This window comes from Mytilus trossulus, chromosome 1 (assembly GCF_036588685.1).
Source record: "Mytilus trossulus isolate FHL-02 chromosome 1, PNRI_Mtr1.1.1.hap1, whole genome shotgun sequence".
NCBI lineage: Eukaryota > Metazoa > Mollusca > Bivalvia > Mytilida > Mytilidae > Mytilus > Mytilus trossulus.
The window spans coordinates 38,153,406-38,170,833 of record NC_086373.1 but is presented as its reverse complement, the minus strand read 5'-3'; the positions used below and the strand labels follow the sequence as shown (position 1 = coordinate 38,170,833).

Genomic DNA, 17,428 nt, shown 5'->3' with positions numbered 1-17,428 from the left:
AAAAACCAAAGCATTTAGAGCAAATCTGACAAAGGGCAAAATTGTTTATCAGGTTTTTCAGATGAATCAGACACCCGGTTGTTGGGTTGCTGCCCCTGAATTGGTAATTTTAGGGAAATTTTGCTGTTTTTGGTTATTATCTTGAATATTATTATAGATAGAGATAAACTGTAAACAGCAATAATGTTCAGCAAAGTAAGATTTACAAATAAGTCAACAGGACCAAAATGGTCAGTTGGCCCCTTTAGAAGTTATTGCTATTTAAAGTCAATTTTTAACCATTTTTCGTAAATTTTATATATCTTTTACAAAAATCTTCTCCTCTAAAACTGCTGGGCCAAATGAATCCAAACTTGGCCACAATCATCATTGGGGTATCTAGTTTAAAAGATGTGTGGCGTGACCCGCCAAACCAACCAAGATGGCCGCAATGGCTAAAAATAGAACATAGGGGTAAAACACAGTTTTTGGCTTATAACTCAAAAACCAAAGCATTTAGAGCAAATCTGACACGGGGTTGAATTGTTCATCAGGTCATGTTCTATCTGCCATGAAATTTTCAGTTGAATCAGAGAACCCGTTGTTGGGTTGCTGTCCCTGAATTGGTAATTTCAAGAAAATTTTGCTGTTTTTGGTTATTATCTTGAATATTATTATAGAAAGAGTTAAACTGTAAACAGCAAAAATGTTCAGCAAAGTAAGATTTACAAATAAGTCAACATGACCAAAATGGTCAATTGACCCCCTAAGGAGTTATTGTCCTTTATAGTCAATTTTTAACAATTTTCATAAAATTTGTAAAATTTTACTACCGGTTACATTTTCCACAGAAACTACTGGTTTAAGTTCATTATAGATAGTGATAATTGTAAGCAGCAAAAATGTTCAGTAAAGTAAGATGTACAAACATATCACCAAAACACAATTTTGTCATGAATCCATCTGCTTCCTTTGTTTAATATTCACATAGACCAAGGTGAGCGACACAGGCTCTTTAGAGCCTCTAGTTGGTTATTATCTTGAATATTATTATAGATAGAGATAAACTGTAAACAGCAATAATGTTCAGCAAAGTAAGATTTACAAATAAGTTAACATGACGGAAATGGTCAAATGACCCCTTTAGGAGTTATTGCCCTTTATAGTCAATTTTTAACCATTTTTTGTAGATCTTAGTTATCTTTTACAAAAATCATCTCCTCTGAAACTGCTGGGCCAAATTAATCCAAACTTGGCCATAATCATCATTGGGGTATCTTGTTTAGAAATTGTGTTGCGTGATCTGGCCAACCAACAAAGATGGCCGCCACGGCTAAAAATAGAACATAGGGGTAAAATGCAGTTTTTGGCTTATAACTCAAAAACAAAAGCATTTAGAGCAAATCTGCCATGGGGTAAACATGTTCATCAGGTCAAAATCTATCTGCCCTGAATTTTTCAGGTGAATCGGACAACCTGTTGTTGGGTTGCTGCCCCTAAATTGGTAATTTTAAGGAAATTTTCCCGTTTTTGGTTATTATCTTGAATATTATTATAGATAGAGATAAACTGTAAACAGCAATAATGTTCAGCAAAGTAAGATTTACAAATAAGTTAACATGACCGAAATGGTCAGTTGACCCCTTTAGGAGTTATTTCCCTTTAAAGTCAATTTTTAACAATTTTTTGTAAATCTTAGTTATCTTTTACAAAAATCTTCTCCTCTGATAATACGTGGCCAAATTAAACCAAACTTGGCCACAATCATCATTTGGGTATTTAGTTTTAAAAATGTGTGGCGTGACCCGGTCAACTTACCATGATGGCCGCCATGGCTAAAAGTAGAACATAGGGGTAAAATTCAGTTTTTGGCTTATAACTCAAAAACCTAAGCATTTAAAGCAAATGTGACATGAATTAAAATTGTTTATTAAGTAAAAATACATCTGCCCTGAAATTTTCAGATGAATCAGACAACCTGTTGTTGGGTTGCTGCCCCTGAAATGGTAATTTTAAGGAAATTTTGCTGTTTTCGGTTATTATCTTGAATATTATTATAGATAGAGATAAACTTTAAAGTACAATAAATGTTGGCAAAGTAAGATCTATAAATAAGTCAACATGACCGAAATTGTCAGTTGACCCCTTTAAGAGTTATTGCCCTTTATAGTCAAGTTTTAACCATTTTTTCGTTAATCTTAGTAATCATTTACAAAAATCTTCTCTGAAACTACTAGGCCAAGTTAATTATAGATAGAGATAATTGTAAGCAGTTAGAATGTTCAGTAAAGTAAGATGAACAAACACATCACCATCACCAAAACACAATTTTGTCATGAATCCATCTACGTCCTTTGTTTAATATTCACAAAAACCAAGGTGAGCGACACAGGCTCTTTAGAGCCTCTAGTTTAATGTACTAGTTCAGTGAAAAAGGACGTCATTCATTTGTATTAAACTCTAATACATATAAATGAACTTACATTGAAAACAATATAAGACAAACAAAGACCAGGGACTCCTACATTGGAACAGGTGCAAAAATGTGATGGATTAAACATGTTTTGTGAGATCTCAACCTCCCCCTATATTTCTAGGCAATGTGGAGGGGTATTGGCAAAACAAATTTCTACTAATATACCTAATTTTATATAGTTTCTTATGATTATTGATCTATAAATTTATATGCGAAAGTAAAGCACCAGAAGAATGCAGTCAAGTTACTATAAATTTAAAACTTCATATTTCTTTTAGAACAACTGTCCCATTGGTATTTACTTCATATTATCACATTCCTTTAATCCATACAAACCAGTATTGTTAGGATCTTTAAAGTAATCTAGGGGGAAAATGTGCATAAAGATTTAGATGCACAAAAAACTGATGCTATGCACTAATAAAAATTCTTTTAATATCAAACAAAGTGATTTAGGTTCTTTCACTAATTTGAAGTACATGGTTTCATATTTTCTCAGTATGAGTATTAATATTTTGGAAATAGTCCAGTTCACTGCGTTTCACTATGAATGTAGCATTACACCTTCACTGAATGGTTTAACCTTTGCACAATTTTGCATGAACTGTTTGTATTCCATTGTTATATCACAGGTGTAGAAGCCATCACATGGCTGTAATGAAGCATGGTAATCATGTCTGCTTACTTGATCTTATCTAAAGGGAGATAATTGCATGATCATTACCTGCAAATTCAAATCTCTTGCAGTGCAAATCTACATTGATAATTTGGAATGAATGAATGTTTGAGGTAGATTAATTTCTATTAAATGTAAGTATAGTGTTTAGTTTAATACCAAAAGAGCTTTAGTTTAATAATATTGATAAAATGTAAAAAAAATAAGATTTTTCAAAAAATTTCTTAAAAAATAAAAACTATAAAAGTGTAGATTTTAAATAAACAAGAACACATTAGCTGGATAAAAAAAACTATTATCTTTATTTTTCTTTTAAATGTGCCAATTGGTTTAAATTTACATTGTACTATCAGTGGCGGATCCAGAAATTTTCAAAAGTGGGGGCCCAATGACTGCCTAAAAGGGGGTCCACTCCAAACATGCTTCATCATGATTGCCTATATAATCAAACAAATTTTTCCAAATTGTTTCCAGTTTTTGGAGAAACAAGTAATTTGTTTTTGATTCTGAGAAAGAAAAAAAATGCTTGTTTCACCCTCAGCTGCCACTAAATGTAATGCTTAAATTGAAAGAAAAATTTTGTTTTTCGACTTGTGAAAAAAATTAATTGTTTTTCGCCACAGGCGAAAAAAAAATTTGTCCAGAAAAAAATCCAAAGCCCCCCCAGAAAATCAAATGGTTGCTGCCTATTAAAGTTATATGATAAAAAATATACAACATTAATTATTCTTCATGGTTTAAAGTCTGTTGAAAATTAAGGGATTAGACATTGATATTGCTGGGAAGTGTCTAAATTTACTTCAACTAAAATTTAAGGTAAAAAGATACAGATCTTTTATTTAAGACGGTGATCAGTGTTGGTATCATGTTAGTTATAAATAGTGGCCACAGGGGTTGAATGGTATAAGAAGTTTGTGTTCAGTGATCATGTTCATGATCAGTGATCACTAGCTTTCAACAATGAGTTGAGGACTCAGGTTGAACCCTGTTTTTGGCTAGGTGCATGGGTCTATCCAGTTTTTCTGCTGAAGGTTGTCTGTTCTTGCTGTGTACTCTCACTGGTTTTCTCAACCAATAAAAGCTGCCTGCAAAAAAAAAAGAAAAAGGAAAGAATGCAGAATGTGGCATTAAATACCAACAATCAATCAAGTAATCTATAAAAATAAGGGGTGATTTACATTGGTTTTATAGACTAAAATTTTTTTGAAGTCTTCCATTCCCATGCATTATGGGTCTTAAATAATAATAACAGTGCAACTGAAATGAATTTATGATTACAGTAATAGATTACTTTTTTTTTTATAGAAGAGATACTTTCCAGTGAAAAACTGGCATAGATAAGATTTCGTAGTCTGACTGAGTCCCATAGAAAAAAATAAAAGAAATTAAAAATTACAATGCTTTCTTGGTTTAATATTTAAAGTTTCATAGGTTCTTGGTTTGATTTTGAATCAATGTTTTTTTCTTCTTTAAAAAAAAAAAGAACATTTTAAGGGTGAAACTTTTTATTATCATAACTTGGAGCAAGGCTTTTATAGTTAAAGAAAGTGTTAAGTCACTGAAATCCTGATCTGAGCATGAATGTATATCATAAATGTATGTCTTTAGTCAGTGTAAAAGATTTTCAGATATTTTTCCCCAAGCAGGAAAAATACTCTACCATTTATTTACAAACATTTGATAATGAGACGTTTAATTTTATTTAAGTCATGCAGTTTATTTTTAAAGGCAGAAACAGTGGGCAGATTTTTATCGACTGCATCAAGACAAATATTTATATCCAGAAGACATTAAACAACAATTTTTTCCTTTTTTGTACAGAGTGCAGTACATCATATTATAATTCTAATCAACCTAAACAGAAACACTTGTTTAATTACTGTTAACATTACGATATCTTGTATTAATAATGCATTTATTGATAAAAATCTGACTTTTTCTTAATAAATTATTCAAAGATCTTGCTCATATTTTTATACCAATTTAGATAAGAATGGATAATTCTATAGTAATAATTGTAATATATTATCTTAATATTTTTGTAAATCCTCAATAAATTAGAAAGATTTATAAGAATAATTGACTTGAATGACAGTGTGCCTGTTTCTGATCAACTGATTACTTTTACATTAAGGATAACACATTAGATAGTGGTTTAATGGTCAAGAGGTGTAAAGATCAGTCTTGGTCAGTGTTGGTCAGCTAGAACTTAATCATCTTCTGCTGCAGGTATGTATAGCAGTAATTGGCTAAGCTTTTAATTGTTTGTTTTAGTTGGTTAAATTTTATTTTTTTCTATTATTTCAAAGCAAGATATTGGTAAGATGTAAATTATAATGGTACAATATGGTTATTAATAATTGAAAAGCAATTTTTAATTGATATATTCCTTTTTTTATTGCTTTAGCAAAGTTGCTGGTACTGTGGATTCATTTGTCTTCATAGATTCAGGAAAAACTGTATTTTCAATACTATTATAATTCGTGGTTTTGCCGAAGTCTGCCTACAAGCTTGTAGAAAAAGAGCACTTTGTGTAATATTTGATAGTGTGGTTAACTTATCCACAAAATCTGTAAAACATGGTATCCAAAAACAATGAATCCACAACTAGTATATTGTTTTCATGCATTTGTAGAAATTATTTATATGAAGTTATAGCACCTTTCTGTAGAAAACTGACTTATTCAATCAACAATATTAAACATTTATGTTGTTTAGTTCTTGTTAATTATCTATAACTGTACCAGCTTGTCAAATCAAAAGCTTTACATACATTTACACCTGGTGTTCTTTGATGAAAGGAATCTTACTTTGTGGACATGCTTATGTCAGGAATTTAGGTATTTACTAGTTTATGTATTTCAAACAGAGAGTCTTTAATATGACCTGACATTTAATTATATTTCTGTTAGTAATGAACACTTTCTCATGATTGAAGAAAATTAAACTGATTGCAGAGTTAACTAAATATCTTTTGGAAGAAGGGGCAAATTTTATGTGTTATTTCAAATTTAAAACAATATGTCAGCAGGGGCGGATCCAGCAATTTTAAAAAAGGGGGTTCCCAACCCAGGACAAAAAAAGGGGGGGTCCAACTACATGCCCTCATTCAAATGCATTGATCGGCCAAAAAAAGATGGGGTTCCAACTTCAAACCCCCTCACACCCACCCACCCCCTGAAACCACCAATGTAACTGTTAGTGCTAAATGAACAATAAGAAATGTAGAAATATTGTTATTTCATTTGGTTTCTCAAAATATTTTTATTAGTTGCTGTTGATATCTCATATTTAGTGGCAGATCCAGGGGGGTTATAAACCCCTTTTTTTGGTTGAAACCTTTTTGTCGAGCAAAAAAGAAAGCTCGACATAGGGATAGTGATGCAGCGGTGGCGGCAGCGTTAGCTTACTTTTTAAAAGCTTTATATTTTAGAAGGTTAGAGACCTGGATGCTTCATACTTTGTATATAGATGCCTCATGTTACGAAGTTTCCGTCAGTCACATGTCAAATGTCCTTGACCTCATTTTCATGGTTCAGTGACCACTTGAAAAAAAAGTTCAGATTTTTTGTAATGTTGAATTCTCTCTTATTATAAGTAATTGGATAATTATATTTAGTATGTGCGTACCTTGAAAGGTCCTCATGCCCATCAGACAGTTTTCACATGACCTCGACCTCATTTCATGGATCAGTGAATAAGGTTAAGTTTTGGTGGTCAAGTCCATATCTCAGATACTATAAGCAATAGGGCTAATATATTCGATATATAGAGGGAATTTAAGGTGTACATGTCAAACTGGCAGGTGTGTTGAATAATCTAAGTAAATCATGCGTTGTGTTTTCTATACGTTTAATCGTTGTGATAGCTAATGCATATAATATAACGTCACACAGTAAAGCGTTATGGTAACAACGTTACCATAACGTAATGTTAGTACTTCGCGTATTTTCCGACATTCTGGGGGCCGACAAAAGTGAAATATGTAACGACAATTAAACAAATGTAAAATTCACAAAACAGATAAATAATTTAAAATTATTGTCCATCTCAAATAAAATAATATAGTTCCTTAACCTTGACTGAACACAATTACAGTTTATCTTTTAGTCCATTCATGGATGTTCCTTCTAGCACACACGGTAATTTCAGGCTCAGCTGTAAATTTCTTTCATTATAAGTTTCTGTCCTGTATCTATGTGGCTTCTTGACTCCACCAGTTGAGGGTGTGTTCGTTCGGGCGGTCTTGGTAGATAGTCACTTCCTTGGATGTTTTCCTCAAAGGGTCTTCTTTTGGTAACGATCATACCTGAAGGTACATCATCTTGATGGTTATTTTTCTGAGACAACCCTTCTTTGGAATTGCCTTTCTCGTTATCAATAGTTGTGTTCTTGTGTGCGATGACGTTTACAAGAACTGTTGATGGCTGGTTGATGTTTCTATTGATCGGTCCCGATAATAGATATCCGATCTTTGACTGAACAGCGGTGGGTCTGTTTCCTCTAATTACTTTGTCCTCGAGAATGTCCCAATAGTGGTCGGCGCCTATGAGAAAGTCAATTACGAAACGTTCTGTACTTTGCATAGAATGTGCAAGTTTAAGTTCTCTTAAGTGTGGCAAGCTCCTTGTAGTCAGGGAAATATTGTTCTTAATTGGGACGGCAATTTCTGGAACAATGAGTGTATTAATATGCACCTTTTCTCCTGTGTCGGTCTGTAGTTGTATTGTTGCAGTGTCTAAGTTACGAACTTTCTGAGATAAATCTCCGAACGCAGACAGTTGAATGCTTACTTTTTCTGTGGGTTTTATTTCTAATTGATCAGCTAGTTTCTGAGTTATAAAAGAACACTGTGCTCCCTCGTCAAATAAGATGTTACATTCTACTTCTTGGTCGTTATATACAACTGGTGCAATTGCTGTTTTCAGGAGAATGTTGTGATTCTGTTGTGATGAATACATTACTCTAGTCTCGTTTGGTGTTTCAACTTCGTTTATTGATGACTGTTGTATTGTAGGCTCCGGTGTCGTACCTGGAATTACCTCTTTGCCTCTACATATACTAGTATGATGCATTCCGTTACACTTTTTACATCGTTTAGTAGACTTGCATGCGGCCACTCGGTGTGACCCTAAACAGTTAAAGCATAACTGTTTCTGTTTTACGATTTGATTTCTAGCGTTTGCGTCTGTTACTTCAGAGCACTCCGTCGGATAGTGCTCACCTGAACAGAAAATACATGTACGTGTATTTGTCTTCTGATGTGTGTCTGTGAATTTGCTCTTGTATGAATGTGATTGCGTACCCATAAAAAATGCAGTAGCGTACAATCTGTCTGAATCTGTGACTCCTTCTCCAGCTTCGAGTATGTCGATCTCTTTAGTTATAGATTTGCGTAAATTATCTAATATCAAATTATCTCTTCCGTGTTCTCTTGCAATATTCTTTCTTATGTCAATCGGTAACTTGTCCAAAACTACAGGTACCAAAAGCGAACCATACATCTCTGGTGTTTGACCAAGTGACTTTAATCCTCGTACGTATGATTCTAATCTGTCTCCGTAAGATCTCAAACTAAAAGCATCATTTGTCGGTGCGGGTAAATTCATGAGTGCTTTCATGTAAGCATGTATCAGTTTGCTAGGCTGTCCGAACCGATCTCTGAGAAGGTTGACTGCGGTTTCGTAGTTACCATTTGTCAAAGCGAATCCCTCTACTGTTTGCGCGGCGCTTCCCTCCAGCTGGGCTTTCAGATAATTAAACTTTTGGATTGGCGTTAATGTGTCGTTGAAGTGTATGGATGACTCGAAACAATCCCAAAATGTCTGCCACTTGAGAATATCTCCATTAAAATAGGGTAAGTCTAATTTTGGAAGCCTATGGTAGTTAGATTTTGAAGATCTCAGTTCTGACGGGACTTGAAACATGACATTCTCTAACGGACGGGTATGAACTGCAGGGGCGTGCATTGAATACTGCTGGTTGATAGAATCTATTGCACATGTGTTCATATCAACTCTAGCTTCGGGTGTGAAATTATATGCGTCTGGGTTAAGTCTGCTCGTTGAAGGACCAACAATATCATGCGAAATTATAGTACTGGTATCAAAGGACTTAATAAATTTCCGAATTTGTCTAATTTTACAATCAAGTTCGTACATATACTCATCTGAGTCGGTGATTTCCTGCTCCAGATTTTCCTCCGATGTCTGTTCCAAAAGTCTGTTATTCAGGTCAATCAATGTTTTCTGTTTCTGCGTGACGGCATCATCAAGGGCTTTCACTTCGTCAACTTCTGTGTCTGTTTTTGACTTTAACTCGTCGAATTTCACCAGTAGCTTCGTGACGGCTCCTTTGTGTCCAGCACGAACTGACTTCAGCTTTGAATCCATATATATCCAAAGGTTACGGCACCATTAAATGTTGAATAATCTAAGTAAATCATGCGTTGTGTTTTCTATACGTTTAATCGTTGTGATAGCTAATGCATATAATATAACGTCACACAGTAAAGCGTTATGGTAACAACGTTACCATAACGTAATGTTAGTACTTCGCGTATTTTCCGACAAGGTGTCATCTGACCTTGACCTCTTGTTCATGGTTCAGTGGTTATAGTTAATTTTTTGTGTTTTGGTCTGTTTTTCTCATACTTCATGCAATAGATCTACTATATTTGTTGTATGGAATAATTGTAAGGTGTGCATGTCTAGCGGGCTGACCTTGACCTCATTTTCATGGTTGAGTGGTCAAAGTTAAGTTTCTGAACTTTGGTCTTTTTATCTAAAACTATATGCCATAGGTGAACTATATATGGTGTATGGAAATATTTTATGATCTATATGTCAGTCGCACAGGTTTTACTTGACCTCGACCTTATTTTCACGGTTCATTGCTCAGAGTTAAGTTTATGTGTTTTGGTCTATTTTTCTTAAACTATAAGTAATAGGTCAACTTTATTTGTTGTATGGAAGCATTGTTAGCTGTTCATGTCGGCCTGGCACGGTTCATCTGACATTGACCTCATTTTCATGGTTCATTGGTCTTTGTTTTGTTATCTTAATGTTAAGTTTATGTGACAGTTTTTAATAAAGCTTTATACTTAGGACTATCAATATAATATCAATTATTAGTAAAGAAGGCGAGACATTTCAGCGTTTGCACTCTTGTTAATTAAAAAATGTGGACTGCATATCTAACAAGGGAGACATTCTCTATGCAAACAAAGGAGTTAAATTGACATTACTCAAAATTATATTTAGAATTCAGAATTAGAACTGTCATGACTGATAAGAGATCTGTTATGTAATTGTGTGCTTTAAATCCCCCATGAAGAGTTTCAAAAGCTGACAGATATGACATCCACACAACTCTTCTTTCTAACCAGTTCTTTCACAATGGGTTCTACAAACACATCCTAACTTAAAACCATGGGTTTCATCACATATCAGTCTATTGAACTTCTATCATCCATAAATTCTTAATCCTTATGTGTTAATCCCAGTTGACACATAAAAAGATAGGAGATGGTCAGTTTGGTGATAGTGTGAATTAGTTAATTATATCCCTATCTAGCAGAGCAAAAGCTTATTAACAAACAACAATAGTCAAATCTTCTTAATAGATTAGCTATATTCATTGATGTATATTGAATGAAAAACCTTTTTGGCATTGGCTTTATCAGAATATTGCTCTCTTTTTCTTTGTTAGAGATTAAAAACTGCAAGATATGATATGTGGGGTTGATTTAATTGTATCAAATCCATTATGATTGATTACTAAACAAAATTACTGTAAACTTAGAAATTATTCCAAGCATTTATTAATACAATTGTTGACCGACTGATGAAAAGGTTAGGTAACCTAATGTCATTCTATTGCCCTATATCCATAAAAGAAATTAAAAAATGTGCATGTCGCATCAGTTTTTTAAAGAACTTTTTGTATGTTTTTTTGCCTTTTGCCAAAAATATGTCTTTTTTCTAAGTTTTGCTGTACTATGCTAAATGCACATTTCTGCAGAAATATTAATCAGATACCATCATTAACGAGAAAACTACAAATCTTTAAGGTTTGGAAAATGATCAAAAACTGTAATGTAATTAGGGTTATATAACGGTTATATTGTTGAAAGGAAATCGTTTAAACTACATGTAAATCACATGGCATCTGTTATTATATTATGTTATGTTATGAAATCAGATTTTTTTGCCAAAACGACAAAAAAAAATTATATAAATTCATGTTTTGTTGAAATGGAATACTACTAAGTGTTCTTTTATGTTAGGTGTAAAAGATATTGACTATAAATTTCTAAAAACCAGATAAGTTTTATTGTTCAGTGTTTTTTGCAGCATTCATTGATATACACCCTGTAGATATATTTTATTGAAATATCAGTTATGCGATGTTTATATTTGTTCTTTGTAGATAATTGTACAAAAATGTATTTTATTATGTCGTAGTGGTATTATATAATTATAAAAGAGAATGCAATAAGGGTATCGATATTTTGATAATGGTGCCAAGGAAATGATCTAAAATTAGATTTTCTGGTAATTACATTTTGGCTCTTTGAAAGTAGATAAAATTCTTCACCTTTAAAAGTTTTTTGTTGCTTTGGGTCAGTAATGTTTTATGTCTAAGTACTGATGTCTGTATGTATTTTAAAGTACATTTATTTTTAATCTAATTAATCTATACAAAATTTCCATAAAGTTTTACATTAATTTCAGTTAAAGGGGTTTGGGTGTACAAACTGAAATGATAACAGTAGTAACCTGATGTACCACAATAATTAAATTAGAATTACATATTTCATTTTGGAATATATGTAGATAAATAACATAGGTAAATAAATTGAATAGCTGACATCCAGGTATAGTGTTTATCACCTTGAATATTGTATTGCCATTTTTTAATTCAACTTTACTGAATTTGATTGTATTTCAGAAAGATAAAGAAGATTTTTTGATCAGGAAGAAACAAAACTAAGTATTTTTGTTGTTAAACAAACAATTACCGGTATATATTTAATAGGAAATGGATTTTATAATAATAGATTTCTTTGTAAATAAGTAAACAGAACCAAATTTGGATAGAGAAATGAAAAAAAAATCAAAGGATTGGTTAAAGAGAAAAAATAAGAAGTTCAATGTGAAAAATACTACAGTGTAGGTCAAGAAATGAATTTTGAATGAAATCTTGATATGAATCAATTTGGAGGTAACTGAATGGTCAAAGTGGTACAATATAGTTATCAACAAATTAGGTCACTGTTATACACCTGGTGATATGATAGTTATCAACAAATGTAGGTCACTGTTATACACCTGGTGATATGATAGTTATCAACTAATGTAGGTCACTGTTATACACCTGGTGATATGATAGTTATCAACAAATGTAGGTCACTGTTATACACCTAGTGATATGATAGTTATCAACTAATGTAGGTCACTGTTATACACCTGGTGATATGATAGTTATCAACTAATGTAGGTCACTGTTATACACACCTAGTGATATGATAGTTATCAACTAATGTAGGTCACTGTTATACACCTGGTGATATGATAGTTATCAACTAATGTAGGTCACTGTTATACACCTAGTGATATGATAGTTATCAACTAATGTAGGTCACTGTTATACACCTGGTGATATGATAGTTATCAACAAATGTAGGTCACTGTTATACACCTAGTGATATGATAGTTATCAACTAATGTAGGTCACTGTTATACACCTGGTGATATGATAGTTATCAACTAATGTAGGTCACTGTTATACACACCTAGTGATATGATAGTTATAAATCAACAAATGTAGGTCACTATTATACACCTAGTGATATGATAGTTATAAATCAACAAATGTAGGTTACTGTTATACACCTGGTGATATGATAGTTATCAACAAATATAGGTTACTGTTATACACCTAGTGATATGATAGTTATCAACAAATGTAGGTCACTGTTATACACCTGGTGATATGATAGTTATCAACTAATGTAGGTCACTGTTATACACCTGGTGATATGATAGTTATCAACTAATGTAGGTCACTTTTATACACTTAGTGATATGATAGTTATAAATCAACAAATGTAGGTCACTATTATACACCTAGTGATATGATAGTTATAAATCAACAAATGTAGGTTACTGTTATACACCTGGTGATATGATAGTTGTCAACAAATGTAGGTCACACTTAAACACATGTGATTCCTATATGGCCTTGGAATTTTTTCATGCTGCAGTGGCCATGGTAAAAGAAAAATCAGAGTGATATATGTACCTTATTAAGTATATAATATAGGTCAACATTTGCTGTGTTAGGTTAATTTTCATTATCAACTTCTATTTCTTTTTTAAAGACATATCCTGATAGAATTCAGGTTGAATTGACCAGTTTAAAAATGTAGATAGCTCACTTAGCTATCCTGGTAATATAAGGATAACATTTGTTAACTTGTCTTCTTGAAATACAATGTATAAACATAGAGAAATATGAATACTGGGGGGAGTCATTAGAGGCATTTTAATAGAAAGTGAGATCCCAGTATTCACTAGTGGTTAAGGATTAGTAACCAGGGATGAAAATTAATTTAATTGTTTATTCATTTATTCATCATCTGACCTTTCTATATGAAGCAATACAGTATCTATTGTCATGTCCACTTGTAGTGGACAATCTCTATAAATCTCCTGCTGCAATTCCTCCTTATTTCTATCTTGACCAGGCAGTGACCTTAGCATTGTAATTAACTGTTTTTCTAGTGGAAACCATTGTTTTGATTAAAGTAATTTTGTGCTTTGTTAGTTTGAAAAAGTGCTGATGAGTATTTGGATGTTTTTTGTTATCTTTTTTTTGCGGTCTTCTAGGATGCTTTGTGAAAATTGTTGATACTAGTTGTATGAATTTGATATGTCTTAAAGTTATTGTAATTTTATACATGTAACAGGCTATTTTATATTTAAACTTGGAATTATTTTTAATTATGGAATTTGCAAAATTTTCTGTGCTGGAATTTATTTGGTATAATAATGTTTTGAGCGGTTCATAACACTTTCCATATAATGTATTTTGTATAGATAGTGTTGTGCGTGGCACAGTACATTCTATTGAAAATGTACCATCTTTTTTGTAAAAGAAAGTGTTGTGCGCAGCACAGACCATTGAAGTACAGAATAAACATGGAATTTATTAGAAATTTCTAACACAAGAAATTATGAAAATTCCATAATTAATAATAATTCCAAGTTTAGATAATAGCCTGTTATGTATAGTTATAATAAATTAATGCAAATTCAATTACATGTTTAAATCTGGGACTTATACATGGATGTTATAAATCCATTGGACCTAGTAAGTATTAACAATATGTCTAAACTGTCAAATTGATATGTTCTTGGAGTTTTATTTCCATAGATGTAATACCTTTGTTTAAACATTTATAATATTCCATTAGGCCGTAGTTTTTTTATTTTTAGTTTTACGAACCCTCCTACCCTAATTTTTGCCAAATAGGAAAAAAAAAAATTAAAAATGTTGATTTTTATATTTTTTTTCTCCTCCGACCCAGTGTTTTTTATGCAAAAAAAAAAAATTTTAGTTCATAACTGCATGAAAGAATCTAAATTTATGCTCTTGGTGATTCAGTAAGTTGTTGCACATTGATTTTCAATTCAAACCTTGTCAAGAAAAAAATAAATAGTTGTTACACTAGTAGAAAATCTCCTGATGAAAAAAAAAAAAAAAAAATTGATATTGACGGTTGGTATTAAATGCTGCAGATTTTTTTTTTTTTTTTTTTTCGTCCTCCTACCCATTGGTTTTGTCAAAAAATTTCGTAAAACTAGAAATATAATAACTATGGCCTTATTATATTAAAAAGGACTGATTAAGACAGTTTTCAATCAAAAGTATGTTATTTGGTCTTGAATATTCCTAGTAGAAAGTAAGTTCTTTAATCAAAAGTATTTTTTTTTTTACCAATTCAGTTTACTAGCATTCTTCTTTGTCAATATTTACATATTTTATTGCAAACTTATTTTTTTAAAAGCAGATATATTGATAAGATGTTAAAAGTGTATTTCATTGTTGATAGAATAAATAAAGTTCAATCATATATTTACTTAACATTTTCTCTATAAATATAAGCTAGATTAGAAAAAATGTAAAATAAACAAATAAATCTTAAAATTGATATTAATATTGCACCATTAAAAGAAAAATTGCAAAATAATTATTTCTAATTTGAAAAAATGTTACATAAATAAATAAGATCCATAACAATGCTACTAGGTAAACAGATTACAATATTTTGACTGAATAATGAATAAAATATGAACCATTAATTCACTTAACCTGACAATGATTTCTTAAGTGTAAATTAAATTTGCATGTGCTTTGATGAGACAGTTAAAGTGTTAAGAATGTGTTTATTTAATTTTGAATCACTTGACCTTAACCTGCAGAAACTTAAGTACTAACCGTTTATCACATGCATAAACAGGAAGTCTACCATCAAATAGCGCTAAGGAGGAAATTACTGCAAGTAAGTAACATTTTCTAATGTTTAAAAATGATTTCTTTTCATGATGTCGCACATTCGACACATGGTGATAATTTGAAATTAAGAAAAATAATATTTGGGCTAGTTTTGTAAACCGAAGGAGCTTTTACACTTTCAGTATTTATTAGAAACTTCACGTCATCATCAATCCCTAGTGGTCTATTTTGAGGCCCCTCATGGGGGGTCCTAGTAATCATCATTTTTTTGCCAATATAATCACATAATCATTAAATATTTGCTTATCTTTAGTAATCAAATAATCATAAACTAAAAATACAGTCCTAGGTAATCAAATAATCATGAAATATTTGGCTTAATAATCAAATAATCATTAAAAAAACGGCCAAGTAATCACATAATCAAAAACCCCACGAGGGCCCTCTATTTTGATTCTTGGAAAGCTTCTATTTCTGTAACAAAGAAGTTGATAAGGAAATAAACAAAGCATCTCATAGTTCTCATTTGAAATTTAAAACCTTAGGGTATTAACTTGGTACTAGAATAGTAGAAGTAAGTGTTTTAACATTAGACCAAATTCCTTATAAATCAGTAACATTCCGTGCAGGTATTTTCCAACTTTTATTTGGAGTCTGCAATGTCTGCTCTTTTTACTAAATTTGCCTCCACACAAATATCAGAAAACATCAATCAATAAATAATTATAAAAAAAAACTACAAATGATATTTAGAAATGTTATCAATTATAATATAGCTAGAGTTATTGCATGAATATTGGGGGATATTGTCACGAGTAGAATTTTATATTGCATGAGCTTGCAAGTGCAATATATGTTCTATGAGGGACAATATTCCCCAATATTCATGCAATATTCCTTTTATTGTATAGCAATATAATATTTGAAAGTAAAAATTGGTTTAAACTAAGATTTTGTTGTTAATGACGTCATGAATTTTGAAGATTTATTGCACTTGTGCAATATTAGAATTTATTGCATGCTAACTTTTGGTTACTTTATGTGGGAAATATTATATTGCTACGCAATAATATAGGGTTATTGCATGAATATTGGGGAATATTGTCCCGAGTAGAATTTTATATTGCACGAGCTTGAGAGTGCAATATATGTTCTACGAGGGACAATATTCCCCAATATTCATGCAATAACCCTTTTATTGTATAGCAATATAATATTCGAAAGTAAAAAATGGTTTTAGATAAGATTTTGTCTTTGATGACGTCATGAATATTGAAGACTTATTGCACTAGTGCAATATTAGAATTTATTGCACGCTACATTTTGGTTACTTTATGTGGTAAATATTATATTGCTACGCAATAATAATATATATGACGAAAGAAATAGTCTAGGTGAACACCTACCAATCAGTAAGTTGCCCGATCACTCCTAGTCTAGGTGAGCACCTACCATTCAGTAACTCGCCCGATCACTCCTATTCCAGGAGAAGTGGTCTTGCACTTAGTCTAAGTGAGCACCTACCATTCAGTAACTCGCCCGATCACTCCTATTCCAGGAGAAGTGGTCTTGCACTTAGTCTAGGTGAGCACCTACCATTCAGTAACTCGCCCGATCACTCCTATTCCAGGAGAAGTGGTCTTGCACTTAGTCTAGGTGAGCACCTACCATTCAGTAACTCGCCCGATCACTCCTATTCCAGGAGAAGTGGTCTTGCTCTTAGTCTAAGTGAGCACCTACCATTCAGTAACTCGCCCGATCACTCCTATTCCAGG

The 17,428-nt window shown here is 32.1% G+C and overlaps 2 protein-coding genes across 2 annotated transcripts in view; both read right to left on the bottom strand.

The window, feature by feature from the left end:
• LOC134723721 (Fanconi anemia group D2 protein-like) overlaps window positions 1-17,098 on the bottom strand; it is a 114,800-nt gene extending 97,702 nt beyond the window's left edge. Inside the window, exon 1 of the mRNA XM_063587308.1 lies at window positions 17,060-17,098. The gene's annotated coding sequence lies outside the window, so the exon portion shown is untranslated. The remainder of the gene's footprint in view (window positions 1-17,059) is intronic.
• On the bottom strand, window positions 7,286-9,523 carry LOC134715534 (uncharacterized). Its single transcript, XM_063577811.1, has one exon. The coding sequence runs from the start codon at window positions 9,521-9,523 to the stop codon at window positions 7,286-7,288; it is 2,238 nt and encodes a 745-aa protein (XP_063433881.1).
• Window positions 17,099-17,428: the final 330 nt, after the last annotated feature.